Here is a 13640-nt window from a genome sequence, read left to right on the forward strand (position 1 = left end):
CTGCGAGAGAATGAAGGATAGTCAGATACCAATTTGGATCAGCAGATACCAATTGGAATCAAGTAGCACGAAAGAAGAAAGAAAAGGGAGTTTTCCTAGTGTCCGGCAGCCTCTCGAATATAAGTACAGACGTCTCCGTACCGATCTACAAGACTCTGCTACACATGACCTGGTACGATGAGGTCGACGAACCTAAACCTCTGATACCAACTTTGTCACGACCCAACCCGCCATGACCGGCACCCATCTAAATCCTAATGGGCGAACCAACATACATACAACCTAATCCATTAAATACAATTTTTATATAAATCAAGCTAAATAATTATTACTCATTAAACAACAAAAGAATAATTAAATCATGCCGTAAATACTGTAGTAAGTGCAGACGTTCTAACTTTTACAATCCCCAAAATTCGAAAGTCATCATACAGGACTCTAAGCTAAAAATATGTCTAAGAACTGAAATCTACCTAATAATTATCCATAATGTCCAGAATAAGAAAAAACATCATAAGTACAAGATCTTCGGGCGACCTGGCATGAGAAGAAGATCAGCCCAAAATCTATTAGCAATTATTCTCCACGCTAGATGTGAGGATGAGTAGCGGTCTCTATATCAAAATCTGCACTCAAAGAATGCAGCAAGGTAGTATCAGTACAAACATTATGTACCGATAAGCCTCATAGGCTGACTAAGATTAGTATCATGCATATCTTATGAAATCAATAAATTAAACAAGCTAGTCAATCATACACGAATATCAATACATCACAATAAGTCAACCACGGACAATCACAACAAATCACCAAATTGCCAAGAATCACAACATGCCAGCCACAACGAACATGAAGTTACCACTATAACCCCACTCGCTGTATACACATGTTATCTGATGTCATAACTCAATAGTCATGACCTGCAGGGGACCCATGGTGTCCATGTACCACTCGTTCCGGAACACTCCTCGGACGCGGGATATAACAATAAACCTCTCATTTTCGAAACTATCCTCAGACCACGAGCCCATAATCTAGGCTATATGTGTGCCTTGTCATACCTTTTGCAGAACAATGTTTCTTACCTTCTCAATATCCATATTCACCTCATCATTTCATGTCACAATACCCTCGAGAAGACTATATTAACTTCTCATCACAATACATCCATTGCAGATTAAATCACACAGGAATAATGGCATGAAGCCTACACAACATTCAATCACAAGCACATATGAGCTTAACCACACAATATAATGTAATGAGTACTAGACATGCTTTCTCCTAATGAAATCACAAACATACATTCAACTAACCAAAGTCTAACTCCAGTAAACTGTAACCTACCTCATAGTTGAGCTGGAACAATGCCTGTCACTCTGCCACAGCCTTACCTTTCCTTAAAGCCTCAATACGTTCCCAATCTAGAAATAGAAGACTTAATGAGTCACCTTGCTTAATTTGCAAATACCAAGGGAAGAAATACCCTTCCCTCTCCCCATTCTAAGGGTGGATGATTTTCTAGGGTTGTAAACAACCTATCCAAGCTTCTAATAATCATAAACCATCAGTTTATACCACATTCTATCCAACATTCCCATTACAAAAAGTTTTCTATGACAAAGATACCATTTTTATATAACCCTAGGTCTCAATTACTTATTTTATGATCCTAAATATCAATTTATGACAAATAACAACTAACCAGCGCATTTAGATGATTGCTAAGCGATAATAACCATAACCCATCAAGTTTAGAAGGTTTATTAATATTCTAGGATTTCTATTTCAATGTCACCATTAAAGACCCATGAAGATGATTACAATAATGAAGGGGAAAGGAATAATAGAATGAAAAGCAATGGAACTTACCTCTCAAGGTTGTCTTGCGACTTATGAATACACGGTTTCCCACTACCGTCTGGGGTCATGCTATTTTACACGTAGCATCTCTTATTCGTCTCAGACCGACTCATTATAATAAATACCCCCGTCACAATTAGTATTAGGTCATGAACCAAATATTGCTCATCTCTGAATCTTTGGTTGTGTTGTATATGTGCCGGTAGCACCACCACAGCGCACTAAGATAGGCCCCCAAAGAAGGTTAGGAACATATGTTGGGTTTGAATCACCCTCTATTATTCGCTACCTTGAGCCATTAACGGGAGAATTATTCACTGCTCGATTTGCAGTTTGTCGATTTGATGAAACAAATTTTCCACAATTAGGGGGAGAGAGAAAAGAAATCAAAAGAGAAATTCCGTGGAAAGTTTCATCACTATCTCATTGTGATCCACATGCCCCTATATGTGAACAGGAGATCCAGAAGATCATTCACTTGCAGAAAATAGCAAATCAAATGCCAGACGCATTTACTGATTTGAAAAGAATAACTAAATAACATATCTCTGCAGAGAATATACCTATCCAAATTGATGTCCCAAAGGGACAATCTACTAGTGTCATAGACTCTGAATCTTATACACACCTGAAGCGTGGTAGGCCATTGGGTTCCAAGGATAAAAATCCTAGAAAAAGAAACACGAAAAATGATCAGAATGACACTATGAAAGAATATCACGAAAATATTCAAGATCTGATTAATCTTGATACTCCTGAAGATATCAAGGAACCCGAGACACAAGTGAGTAAAGAACTATCATTAAGTTCTTCTGGTGATGGGATAGATTTGAATCGATCGAAGTTTATAGTGGATAATGTTTTTGCATATAATGTTGCATTAAATATTATGAAAGACATTGAGGATCAGGAACCTCGATTTGTCGAAGAACGTCGACGAAGATATGATTGGCCAACATGGCAAGAGGCCGTTCAATCATAATTGAATTCACTTGATAAACGTGACGTTTTTGGACCGGTATTCCAAACGCCTAATGGTGCAAAACCAGTTGGCCACAAATGGGTCTTTGTGCGGAAAAGGAATAAAAGAAATAAAATTGTGAGATACAAGGCACGCCTTGTTGCATAAAGATTCTCTCAAAGACCCGGTATCGACTATGAAGAAACATATTCACCTGTTATGGATGGCATAACATTTCGATATCTCATCAGTTTAGCTGTACATGAAAACCTTGAAATACATCTGATGGATGTGGTTACAGCTTACCTTTATGGTTCACTTGATAATGAAATTTATATGGAAATTCCTAAAAGATTTAAAATGCCTGAAGCAATTAGTTTAACGTCTCGGGAGATGTATTCGATCAGATTAAAAATATCATTATGTGGTTTAAAACAATCAGGGCGCATGTGGTATAATCGCCTCAGTGAGTACTTGATAAATGAAGGTTATATAAATGATGCCATTTTTCCATGTGTTTTTATTAAGAAAACAAAATCAGAGTTTGTTATACTTACTGTTTATGTTGATGACATAAACTTAATGGGAACTCTAGAAGAGCTACAAAAGGCGATTAAATATTTAAATAAAGAATTTGAGATGAAAGATCTCGGAAAAACAAAACTTTGTCTTGGTTTGCAGGTTGAACATTTAGCATATGGGATCTTTATCCATCAATCTACTTATACCGAAAAAGTTTTAAAATGATTTTACATGGAAAATGCACATCCTTTAAGTACTCCAACGGTTGTTCGCTCACTTGAAACCAGTAAATATCCGTTCCGACCTCAGGAAGAAAATGAAGAGCTTATTGGTCCTGAAATACCATATCGCAGTGCAATTGGTGCTGTAATGTATCTTGTTAACACTATAAGACCTTACATAGCGTTCCCTGTTAATTTGCTAGCAAGATATAGCTCTTCTCCTACACGAAGACATTGGAACAGAGTTAAACATATATTACGATATCTGAAGGGAACTAGCGATATGGGTCTGTTTTATGCTAACAATGGTAGTACAGATCTTGTTGGTTATGCAGATGAAGGTTATTTATCTGATCCACATAAAAGTCGATCTCAAACAGGCTATCTGTTTACATGCAGAGGTACTTCTATATCATGACGATCTACAAAGCAGTCCATTGTTGCTACTTCTTCGAATCATGCTGAGATAATAGCTATTCATGAAGCAAGTAGAGAATGTGTGTGGTTGAGATCAGTGATACATTTCATCAGAGAAAGATGTGGCCTGAAGTGTGATCCAAAAATACCCACAGTATTATATGAAGACAATGCTGCATGCATAGCTCAATTAAAAGAAGGCTTCATAAAAGGAGATAGAACGAAGCACATTTCACCAAAGTTATTCTTCACACATGATCTCCAGAAGAATGGTGATATTGATGTGCAGAAAATTCGTTCAAGTGACAATCCAGCAGATTTGTTCACCAAATCTTTGCCAACATCAACTCTTGAGAAGATGATATTTAAGATTGGAATGCGAAGACTCCGACATCTGAATTTTTGTCTTCTTCAAAGGAAGTGAAATACGTGTTGTACTCTTTTTCCCTTAACCAAGGTTTTGTCCCATTGGGTTTTCTTGATAAGGTTTTTAACAAGGCAGCTCTCAAAGCTTATTATTAGATATGTGTACTCTTTTTCCCTCATACGGACTTTGTCCTATAGGGTTTTTCCTAATAAAGTTTTAACGAGGCACATTATCTATTAATGGACATCCAAGGGAGAGTGTTGTAAATATTTGGTCGTCCATTAACTTGGAAACCAAGTTTAACTTGGAGACCAAGTTCACTTGGAAACTAAGTTCAATTTGCAGAAATTGTTTAGTAACTTGGTGACCAAGTTAGTTACTTGGCCACCAAGTTACTTCTCCTCTATAGATAGAACGTTCATATATACATTTTTATATCAGGTCAAAGTTGAATAATATATCAGTTTCTCTCTATATACTTGTTTTGGTGTATTTACTTTATAGCCTTTTTTTATAACACTTTTTACATTATAGAATTAAAGTTTTATCCACTTTTTACGTATTCAATGTAATTTGATATATTCTAGTGGGTTACTCCTCATCTTTTTATACTCCCTCTGTTAGGGCTGGGCATAAAATACCGAAACTCGAATTATCTAACCGAACTAAAAAATTTGGTAATTTGGTACTCGGTACGGTATTCAGGAGTAAATTTTCAGAATTATGGTATTCAGGTTCGGGTTTGGTATGAGACATTAATACTACTCGGTATTTGGTATTTATCGAATACCAAAAACTGAATTATCTATTGAATAAAGGTTTACCCCTAGTTATAACCCATATATCTAACAGGACCATTAATAGTCAGCCCAAAGAATCCTTAATCCCTATGAGCTACAACTGATCGTATCTGACTCTTAGTATCTAGGTGACTCAAAACAAAGTAGCAAAATAAGGGCATGTAACTAGTGCTACTGCCATCTGCAGTTCTTGGATAATCCATTTAGTAGCAGAATTTGGATTATCTTGTGGCCGTTTCTAATGTAAATTCCAAGATGTCTTTTAGTTGTGTCAATTAGCTAATCTTGATGTTTCTTAGTTGTTGATCTTACTTTATATCGTGCCTCCACATCGAAAAAAAAATTGAAGGAGTGGTATTAAATTTATAATATAGTCGATTCCAACTTCAATACAGTATTATCGAATACCTTACTGAATTGAAGTTTTATTTACTGATTACCAAACCAAATTCTTTTGGTTCGGTATTTGGTATCTACTTTCAACTACCGATTACCGAATTACCGAACCCGAACTTCATAAATACCGAATGTCCACCCCTACCCTGTGACCCAATTTATGTGGCAACACTCGCATTTCGAGAGTCAGACCTGTAACTTTTGACCGTATATTCGGACAAAGATTATTTAAATTTTTGACATAAAATTTACATATTTGGAGACTACGTAAAAGGTAATATAAGTCACAATAATTGACAATTAAAAATATTTAAAACACATGTAAAAATCGTGGTCAAAGAAAAACTTGTTTGAATCTTGAAATCTGAAAGGTGCCACATAAATTAGGGAGAATGGTTATTTGACCCTTTACAATTTTTTTTTTAGTTTTATGACTCTTTTACAAGAGATCTTCATTTTCTACATATAAGAGATCTGAAAAAGTCATTTTCTTCTATTCAAATTGTCAGAGGCCAAGAGATCTTATTTCCTCCATAAAATTAGGACCATGGAGGGAGTAGGTTATCAGCTTTAGCTTAGTTAGACACTAAACTGCAATTAACTTTTTCATGAACTCATGATTATTAAGATAAACTCAAGATTATTAGTTTGTTAGGAATACAATTAGTTATCAAATGTTATAAGTTTGTTAGAAGTAGATTTAGTTTAAGTATTTGAATTAGTTTGAATAATCTATCTAACCTTATCTATAAGATTAGATTAAGTTGTTAGAGTAGTTCCTTAAATCTAGTCAAGGTAGTTGCATTTACTTGTATTTAAGTGAATGTTATCATTAATAAAATTATTCAAGTTTGCTTTCATTCTCATTCTCTTTATGGTATTAGAGCCTCTCTAAACTCTCACGAGTCCGATCCATTTTTTTCCCCCACCAATATGTCTCTACTTGCTACCATCACTAACACTGAAGCTACAGTGTTGCCTACCACTCATGTGGTACAGTTCAATCCAGCTGCCCAGTTACCTATCAAACTGCAAGGTAATCTCAACTTTGCGACATGGAAAGCACAACTGGTGATGCTGCTCAACGGACACAAACTCCTTGGGCATCTTAACGGAACCAAAACTGCCCCACCAACCACTATCACTCAAAATGATTGTTCTATCTCGAATCCTAAATTTGAGATGTGGTTCTGCCAGGATCAACTGATTCAACAGGCAATGATGGCATCGGTTGATCCTACTATTGCTCCCACCGTTGCAACTGCTTCCTCAGCAAAAATGGCCTGGGAACTCATATTTTCAGCTTGTGAGATCAGTTGCAAAACTTGAAAAAGGCCTCCAAGACGGTTGATGAGTACCTACAAGAGATTAGATCAATTGTTGATGCTCTCAAAGTAGCAGGTTCACCAGTGGCTGATGATGAACTAGCAGTTAAGATCTTGAGTGGCCTTGGTCCCGAGTATCGTGAGATTTCTGCTGCTATAAGAGCACGAGACTCGGCTCTAAGCTTTAAGGAACTATTCCACAAGCTCACGGATCATGAACTCTTTCTCAAACACCAAGATCTTGAAAAATCATCCTCAACCATCACTGCTGAAGTTGCACAAAGGACCAACTTTCAGCCTCCACACCACAAGAATAATCGTCGTTTCCCCAATCAATCTTGGAAATCACCAGCTCAACGACAAGGGTATTCTGGAAACCAACAAAATGGGAGACAACCTAGGCAAGCTGTGAAATGCCAACTATGCCAAAAGATCGGCCACACTGCTGACGTGTGTCGCTCAAAGTCGCACAATCACTTTGAAGCAAAGGTCAATTTTGTTTCAAGTCATCAACCAGATGCAAGCCCTTGGATTCTTGATTCAGGAGCAACACATCATGTCACAACGGAATCAGATAATCTTGAAGAATATACTGGCAATGAGGAAGTGTCCATGGGTGACGGTAAAACTGTTCCCATTACTCATACTGGTTCCACTCAATTAAAAACTTCTAATTCGAATTTCACACTTAATGACACTCTTTGTGCTCCATCTATAAAAAAGAACCTCATTTCTGTTGCCAAGTTTTGTTGTGACAATCTAACTTCTATCGATTTTTTTCCATATTCTTTTCTTGTGAAGGATCTCAAAACTCGGAGGCTGCTGGTACAAGGCCGGAACAAAAATGGACTCTATGAGTGGCCACACAGGAAATATATTCCACCTTCAGCCAATTTCACCTCCACTAAAGTCTCTCGTCAATTGTGGCATCGTCGTCTGGGTCAACTTCATCTTAAAGTTTTAGATATAGTATTAAATTAATTTTCCCTTCCTATCTCCACCAAGGAAAAGTTTGAATTTTGTAATGCTTGTTCTTCAAATAAATCTCATCGTTTGCCAGTTCAATGACTCACTTTAAATAGTAATGCTCCGCTTCAAACTCTGTTCAGTGATTTGTGGGGTCCATCACCCATTTTATCCATAGATAAAAAGTTGTATTACTGTATTTTTGTTGATCATTACACCAAATATATTTGGTTGTACACAATAAAAAATAAAAGTGAAGTCGCCTCAATTTTTAAACAATTTCATCCTTTGGTGGAAAATTTCTTTAAAAACAAAATTGCATCGGTTTATACAGATGGAAGGGTGAATACACCGGTCTTAAACACTACCTACAACAAAATGGAATTGAACACTTGGTTTCACCACCCTACAGACCTCAATGAGTTGCCATAGCTGAGCGACGACATCGTCATATTGTCGAAACAGCTAGAACTCTTCTCAATGAAGCCTCACTACCACCTGAATTGTGGTCCTTTGCCTGCCACCATGCCGTCTATCTCATAAATAGACTTCCTACACCTAGCCTAAATAATGTTTCTCCTTATCAAAAATTATTTGGCGAGCCACCAAAATACACTTCGCTAAAAATATTTGGTTGTCTTTGCTATCCATGGCTCAAGCCATATACAAAAAAAAAAATTCAACCTAGATCTACACCATGTGTATATTTAGGCATCTCTATTGTTCACCATGTGCATCTTTGTTTCGATCCAGTGAGCTCAAAAATATTTGTTAGTCGTGATGTCCAATTTTGTGAAAATATTTTTCCTTTTTCTCAAATGTTCTCACACTTGTCAAATAAATTTTCCAAATTAAATTGGGTAATTATAGAGCCCCACTCCAAAAATAATGATTCAGAAGTCCAAAATAAATTGGACTCCAACCTAATCCCCACTCTTCCGCCTCCTATCCCTATTCCCTTATCAATTCCCACTTCTCCTAATATTTCAACAGATTTGCACCAATCTTTAATTTCTCAAGAGTCCATGCATGAAGGCCAACTACCCGCAGCTTCAAGAGATTTATCTCCGTCAGGTATCAACTCTATCCCTTCCTCTTCTCCTTTACTATTTAATAATCCCTTAAACACCATTTCTACTTCATCACCCACACATAACCTTCCTCCATCAACATCAGCCCAGCAAACACAAAATCCTTCAAACACTATGAAAACCTCCAACTCACCTCCGCCCTCCAGTATGGTCACTAGGTCCCAAAATGCAATTTTCAAACCGAAACAACAATTCAGCTTCTTGGCTCATCTTTCTCCCACACCGAATACCTTTAAACAAGCGGTTAAGCACACTAAATGGAAGAAAGCTATGGATTTACAATATGAAGCTTTAATGAGAAACCAAACTTGGGAACTAGTACCGAGGGACCCGTCGAAAAATATTGTGGACTGTAAATGGTTGTTTTGAATCAAAAGAAAAGCTGACGGTTCTCTTGACAGGTACAAGGCGCGATTAGTGGCCAAAGGTTTCACGCAATGTCCGGGATTGGACTTTCATGAAACCTTCAGTCCGGTTGTGAAGTCGACTACAATCAGGATTATTTTATCCCTTGCTGTTCAAAACGAGTGGAAGGTTCACCAACTCGATGTGAATAATGCGTTTTTGCAAGGTACCTTACAGGAGCAGGTGTTCATGGCTCAACCAAAAGGCTATGTTAATTCTGATTTTCCTCATCATGTATGCCGCCTTAAAAAGGCTATTTATGGCCTCAAACAAGCTCCACGTGCCTGGTATGAGGCTCTCAAATCTCATCTGAATAATATTGGGTTTGTTAAGTCTGAATCAGATGCCTCATTGTTTATCTTTAAATCCTCGGCTGTCACTGTTTATATTTTGGTGTATGTTGATGATATTCTCATTACCGGAAATCATCCAAACTTGGTTGCACATGTCATCAACTCTTTGGCTAGCAGGTTCTCTCTAAAAGATCTCGGTGAACTCAATTATTTTTTGGGGATCGAAGTTAAGCGTGTTCCCAATGGGATCATCTTATCTCAGTCCAGTTATATTCTTGAGATTCTCGCGGAAGCAGACATGACCGACTGCAAAGGGGTTGCCCCACCTATGTGTTCAACTTCACCACCCACAGCAGCTGATGGTTCACCTCCTGCCGATTCAACTCTATATCGCCACACTCTGGGTAAGCTGCAATACTTATCCTTCACACGTCCTGATATTTCATTTGCGGTAAACAAGTTATCCCAGTTTATGCACTCCCCAAGTTTGGAGCATTGGAAGGCGGTAAAAAGAGTTCTTCGATATCTCAAGACATCAGCAACATCGTCCTTACAAATTCTTCGGCACTCGGATAAGAATTTGTATATGTATGCCGATGCTGACTGGGCGGGCGATCCAAGTGACAGAATCTCTACATCAGGTTATATACTCTTCTTGGGACCAAACCCGATCAGCTGGTCCTCTAAGAAGCAACAATCAGTAGCTCGGTCTTCTACTGAAGCAGAATACAAATCAGTGGCTAATGCGCTCGCTGAGATTACATGGGTCCAAAACTTGTTGAATGAACTACGATACACAGTCTCACAAACGCCAAGTATTTTTTGTGATAACATTAGTGTGTCATATCTTAGCAAGAATCCAGTTTTCCACAGTAAGATGAAACACATTGCGGTGGACTTCCATTATCTTCGCAATAGTGTGCAATCAGGCAGAGTGGTTGTCAAATACCTCCCTTCTGCGGACCAAGTTGCAGACACTCTCACCAAGCCGCTACCCAAGCCTGCTTTTCTTCGGTGTTTATCCAAGTTGGGTGTAGTTGCACCACACCTAACTTGAGGGGGTGTATTAAGATAAACTCAAGATTATTAGTTTGTTAAGAATAGAATTAGTTATCAAATGTTATCAGTTTGTTAGAAGTAGATTTAGTTTAAATATTTGAATTAGTTTGAATAATCTATCTAATCTTATCTATAAGATTAGATTAAGTTGTTAGAGTAGTTCCTTAAATCTAGTCAAGGTAGTTGCATTTACTTGTATTTAAGTGAATGTTATCATTAATAAAATTATTCTAGTTTGCTTTCATTCTCATTCTCTTTAATGATAAGACTACATTAATAGATACGTAATAATGAAACTCTTTAAAATAATTATAATGTCACAATAAATTCATGATATGTCTACCAATTGTGAAGTAGGGAGATAATAACTCATTTATTAGCTAGTAGTATACCCCTTATATCAAGCAACTAAATAGAGTGAAAATGCGAGTAGCATGAATGAGAAGCAAAAGCTTGGGGAGAGCAAAATTGATCCATTAGAGGCTGAATCTGAGGGGCTCAACTTGTTTGTCGTAGATGGCGTCGGAGCTGTAGCCGGAGATGCAGCAGAATGAACGGTGATTTCGAGCTTTTGACCAGCCTTACAATGGCCTGGAACGCTGCAAATAAAATACAATTGGCCTTCAGAATAAAGAGGGAACCTTTCCTTGCCAAGGCTTGGGGTACCAAATGGGTAGCCATTGCACGCTTCGAAATCTTCTTTTGTCACCAGGACTACATTATCCTTGTTTGGATTGAATTCAAACACTGCATACACAAATAATCACTATTAGTATTAGTCAAATTTGTGGTTTGAAAAACAAGATTCGGTTCAAGTTTCAAGCTAAGTGCTATGAACAAACTAGATTATTTACATATTGGTTTCGTCTCAAATTTAAAGGGAAGACTTCAACGAATTTCAAACCTTGGACTAAAACAGGAAAACAACAATTGAAGTTTATTAGGATATTAGTATTACTTAAAAACAGGCCTGAAGCCATTGTACACCAAAAGATTTCATAAGTCAACGCTCCTGTTTGGAACTGAAACTGATAAATGTTTTCATTGAGGACTCTCTTTCTCCACAAACTCACATATAATAGAAAAAACACAACTTTGAGATAGATGCTGAAATTGAAGAAATCTTGATAGTGTTATAATTATACTAAGGTTCAGTTCTGTATTTCACCTTGAAATTTTATCGATGGTAGAGTAACTCCTAGTGGAGTTTTTTTTTTTTTTTTTTTTTTTGCTTGAAGGCAATATTATCCCCCTAAAACAATATTCTCGTCAAATGAACTACTAACTTTTAGAGTAATATTCTATACTTTCTTCTTAATGCCATTGGTTTCCCGTTTTCTAGAATTTCTAAGGAACATCTCCTCCACTACTATAACAATTATACATATGCTCCTCATTTTAAACACGGAATATTCTAGCAAATGCGGATCCATTTTGTAAGTGTGCATTACAATACACCCATTAACTCTTTATACTAACAATTAATACATAAATAAATACATATATTTAGAATAAATAATTCAATTATACCTAGGCATATCCACTGTAAGCAATATATAACTAGTCCCTTGAAACGAGATACATAATTATTATTATTATAGGCTAGTTTGCGCGTATCATATAATTTTGTCCACCAAGACTTAGATAGAAAAATGAAAACGTAAGAGAATAAATGCCTTACGAAGAACATCGCCAATTTCAAAATGGTTAGACACTGACCATCTCTTGTAATCAACTTGCTTTATGCTTGTCCAACCAGCAGAATCACCAACCACGTATGTTTTTGCCATTGTTAAGCCAAAAAGCATGAACATCATTAACAAGAAAGAAACTATGAACGCTTTCTCAGCCATTTTCAAATCAATCTTCACACATGTGAAAACAATAATTATTACAGAGAATAAATGTGGGTACTATTTTAGTATTAATAGGAGTAGAAGAAAGAAGCCAAGAACAATTTGTTATATGTCCCTTTCTTCATGGTAAATTCACATTCATATATATCTAAACTCTAATCAAAGGAAAAGAAAAAGGTAAAATATTAAAACAGAATATAGAGTGAGTACCAACTATAAATGGAAACAACGTAACAGTTTTGCCTTTTTTGGTCCAAAACATTCCAGTATTCTCGGTGTAATAAAGATGTCTTTTTGCTTCTTTTTTCGGTTTCTTTCCTTTTTGAAGGAAAAGATTTTGCATATATGGTAATCCTATCTTTCTACTAAAATAGATATCCTTTAATTTTGAAAATAACAACATGCGTTAAAAGCAATTCAATCCTTTCATAGATTAGTTTTAACCCGATTGCTTGTGTAATTTTTAGAGACTGAAAATAAAAAAGAAGCTCTCTTCTTGTGGCGCAGGAATAATTGAGGCACAAAACATGCAATTTATTTTTGGTTTACGCATGGGACAAAAGACCAAATGTTAGAAGCAAAATATTTTGGACATAGGTCAAGACTTGAGTCTTCTCACGGATTAATTCGGCTCCGTTGTTTGTATCTTCGTCAATGGAATTAATTCATCGCTGCTGGACATGGACCATGCCCAAATGTTGGGCGATTTGCACAATAAGATGTTTTAATGTCACCGTGATATTTTGACCCATTAAGCAAAGTTTTGCAAGAACAGATTCGCAGCCAAATTTGCATAGCACGAGGATTTTAAATTTACGAACAACACTTGCTTTATCACAATAATCGTTAGGATTTAGGCCAAATCCCGACGAATAGCCAAAATTTTGGCCGCAAATCCTAGCAAATTTCAAATTATCGCCATAAATCATGATGGGTCACTAGGATTAGTAGTCAAATCCTAACAAAGGACAAATCGCCAGAATTGAAATAAAATTCTTATTGGTCACCATAATTTGTTATGTAAAAATTTCACTAACACATTTTACTTCAAAATTGGGATAACTCCAAATGAATCAAATTTATATACAACCTTCTAAT

At 36.6% G+C, this 13640-nt stretch overlaps 1 protein-coding gene across 1 annotated transcript; it reads right to left on the minus strand.

Moving 5' to 3' along the window:
- Window positions 1–10963: 10963 nt before the first annotated feature.
- On the minus strand, window positions 10964–12651 carry LOC132642565 (mavicyanin-like). Its single transcript, XM_060359688.1, has 2 exons — window positions 12368–12651; window positions 10964–11433 (listed from the first exon to the last, which is right to left on the minus strand). The coding sequence occupies exons 1-2, from the start codon at window positions 12537–12539 to the stop codon at window positions 11087–11089; spliced, it is 519 nt and encodes a 172-aa protein (XP_060215671.1). The 5' UTR covers window positions 12540–12651; the 3' UTR covers window positions 10964–11086.
- Between the last annotated feature and the right edge of the window lie 989 nt (window positions 12652–13640).

This window comes from Lycium barbarum, chromosome 5, assembly GCF_019175385.1.
Source record: "Lycium barbarum isolate Lr01 chromosome 5, ASM1917538v2, whole genome shotgun sequence".
Lineage (NCBI taxonomy): Eukaryota > Viridiplantae > Streptophyta > Magnoliopsida > Solanales > Solanaceae > Lycium > Lycium barbarum.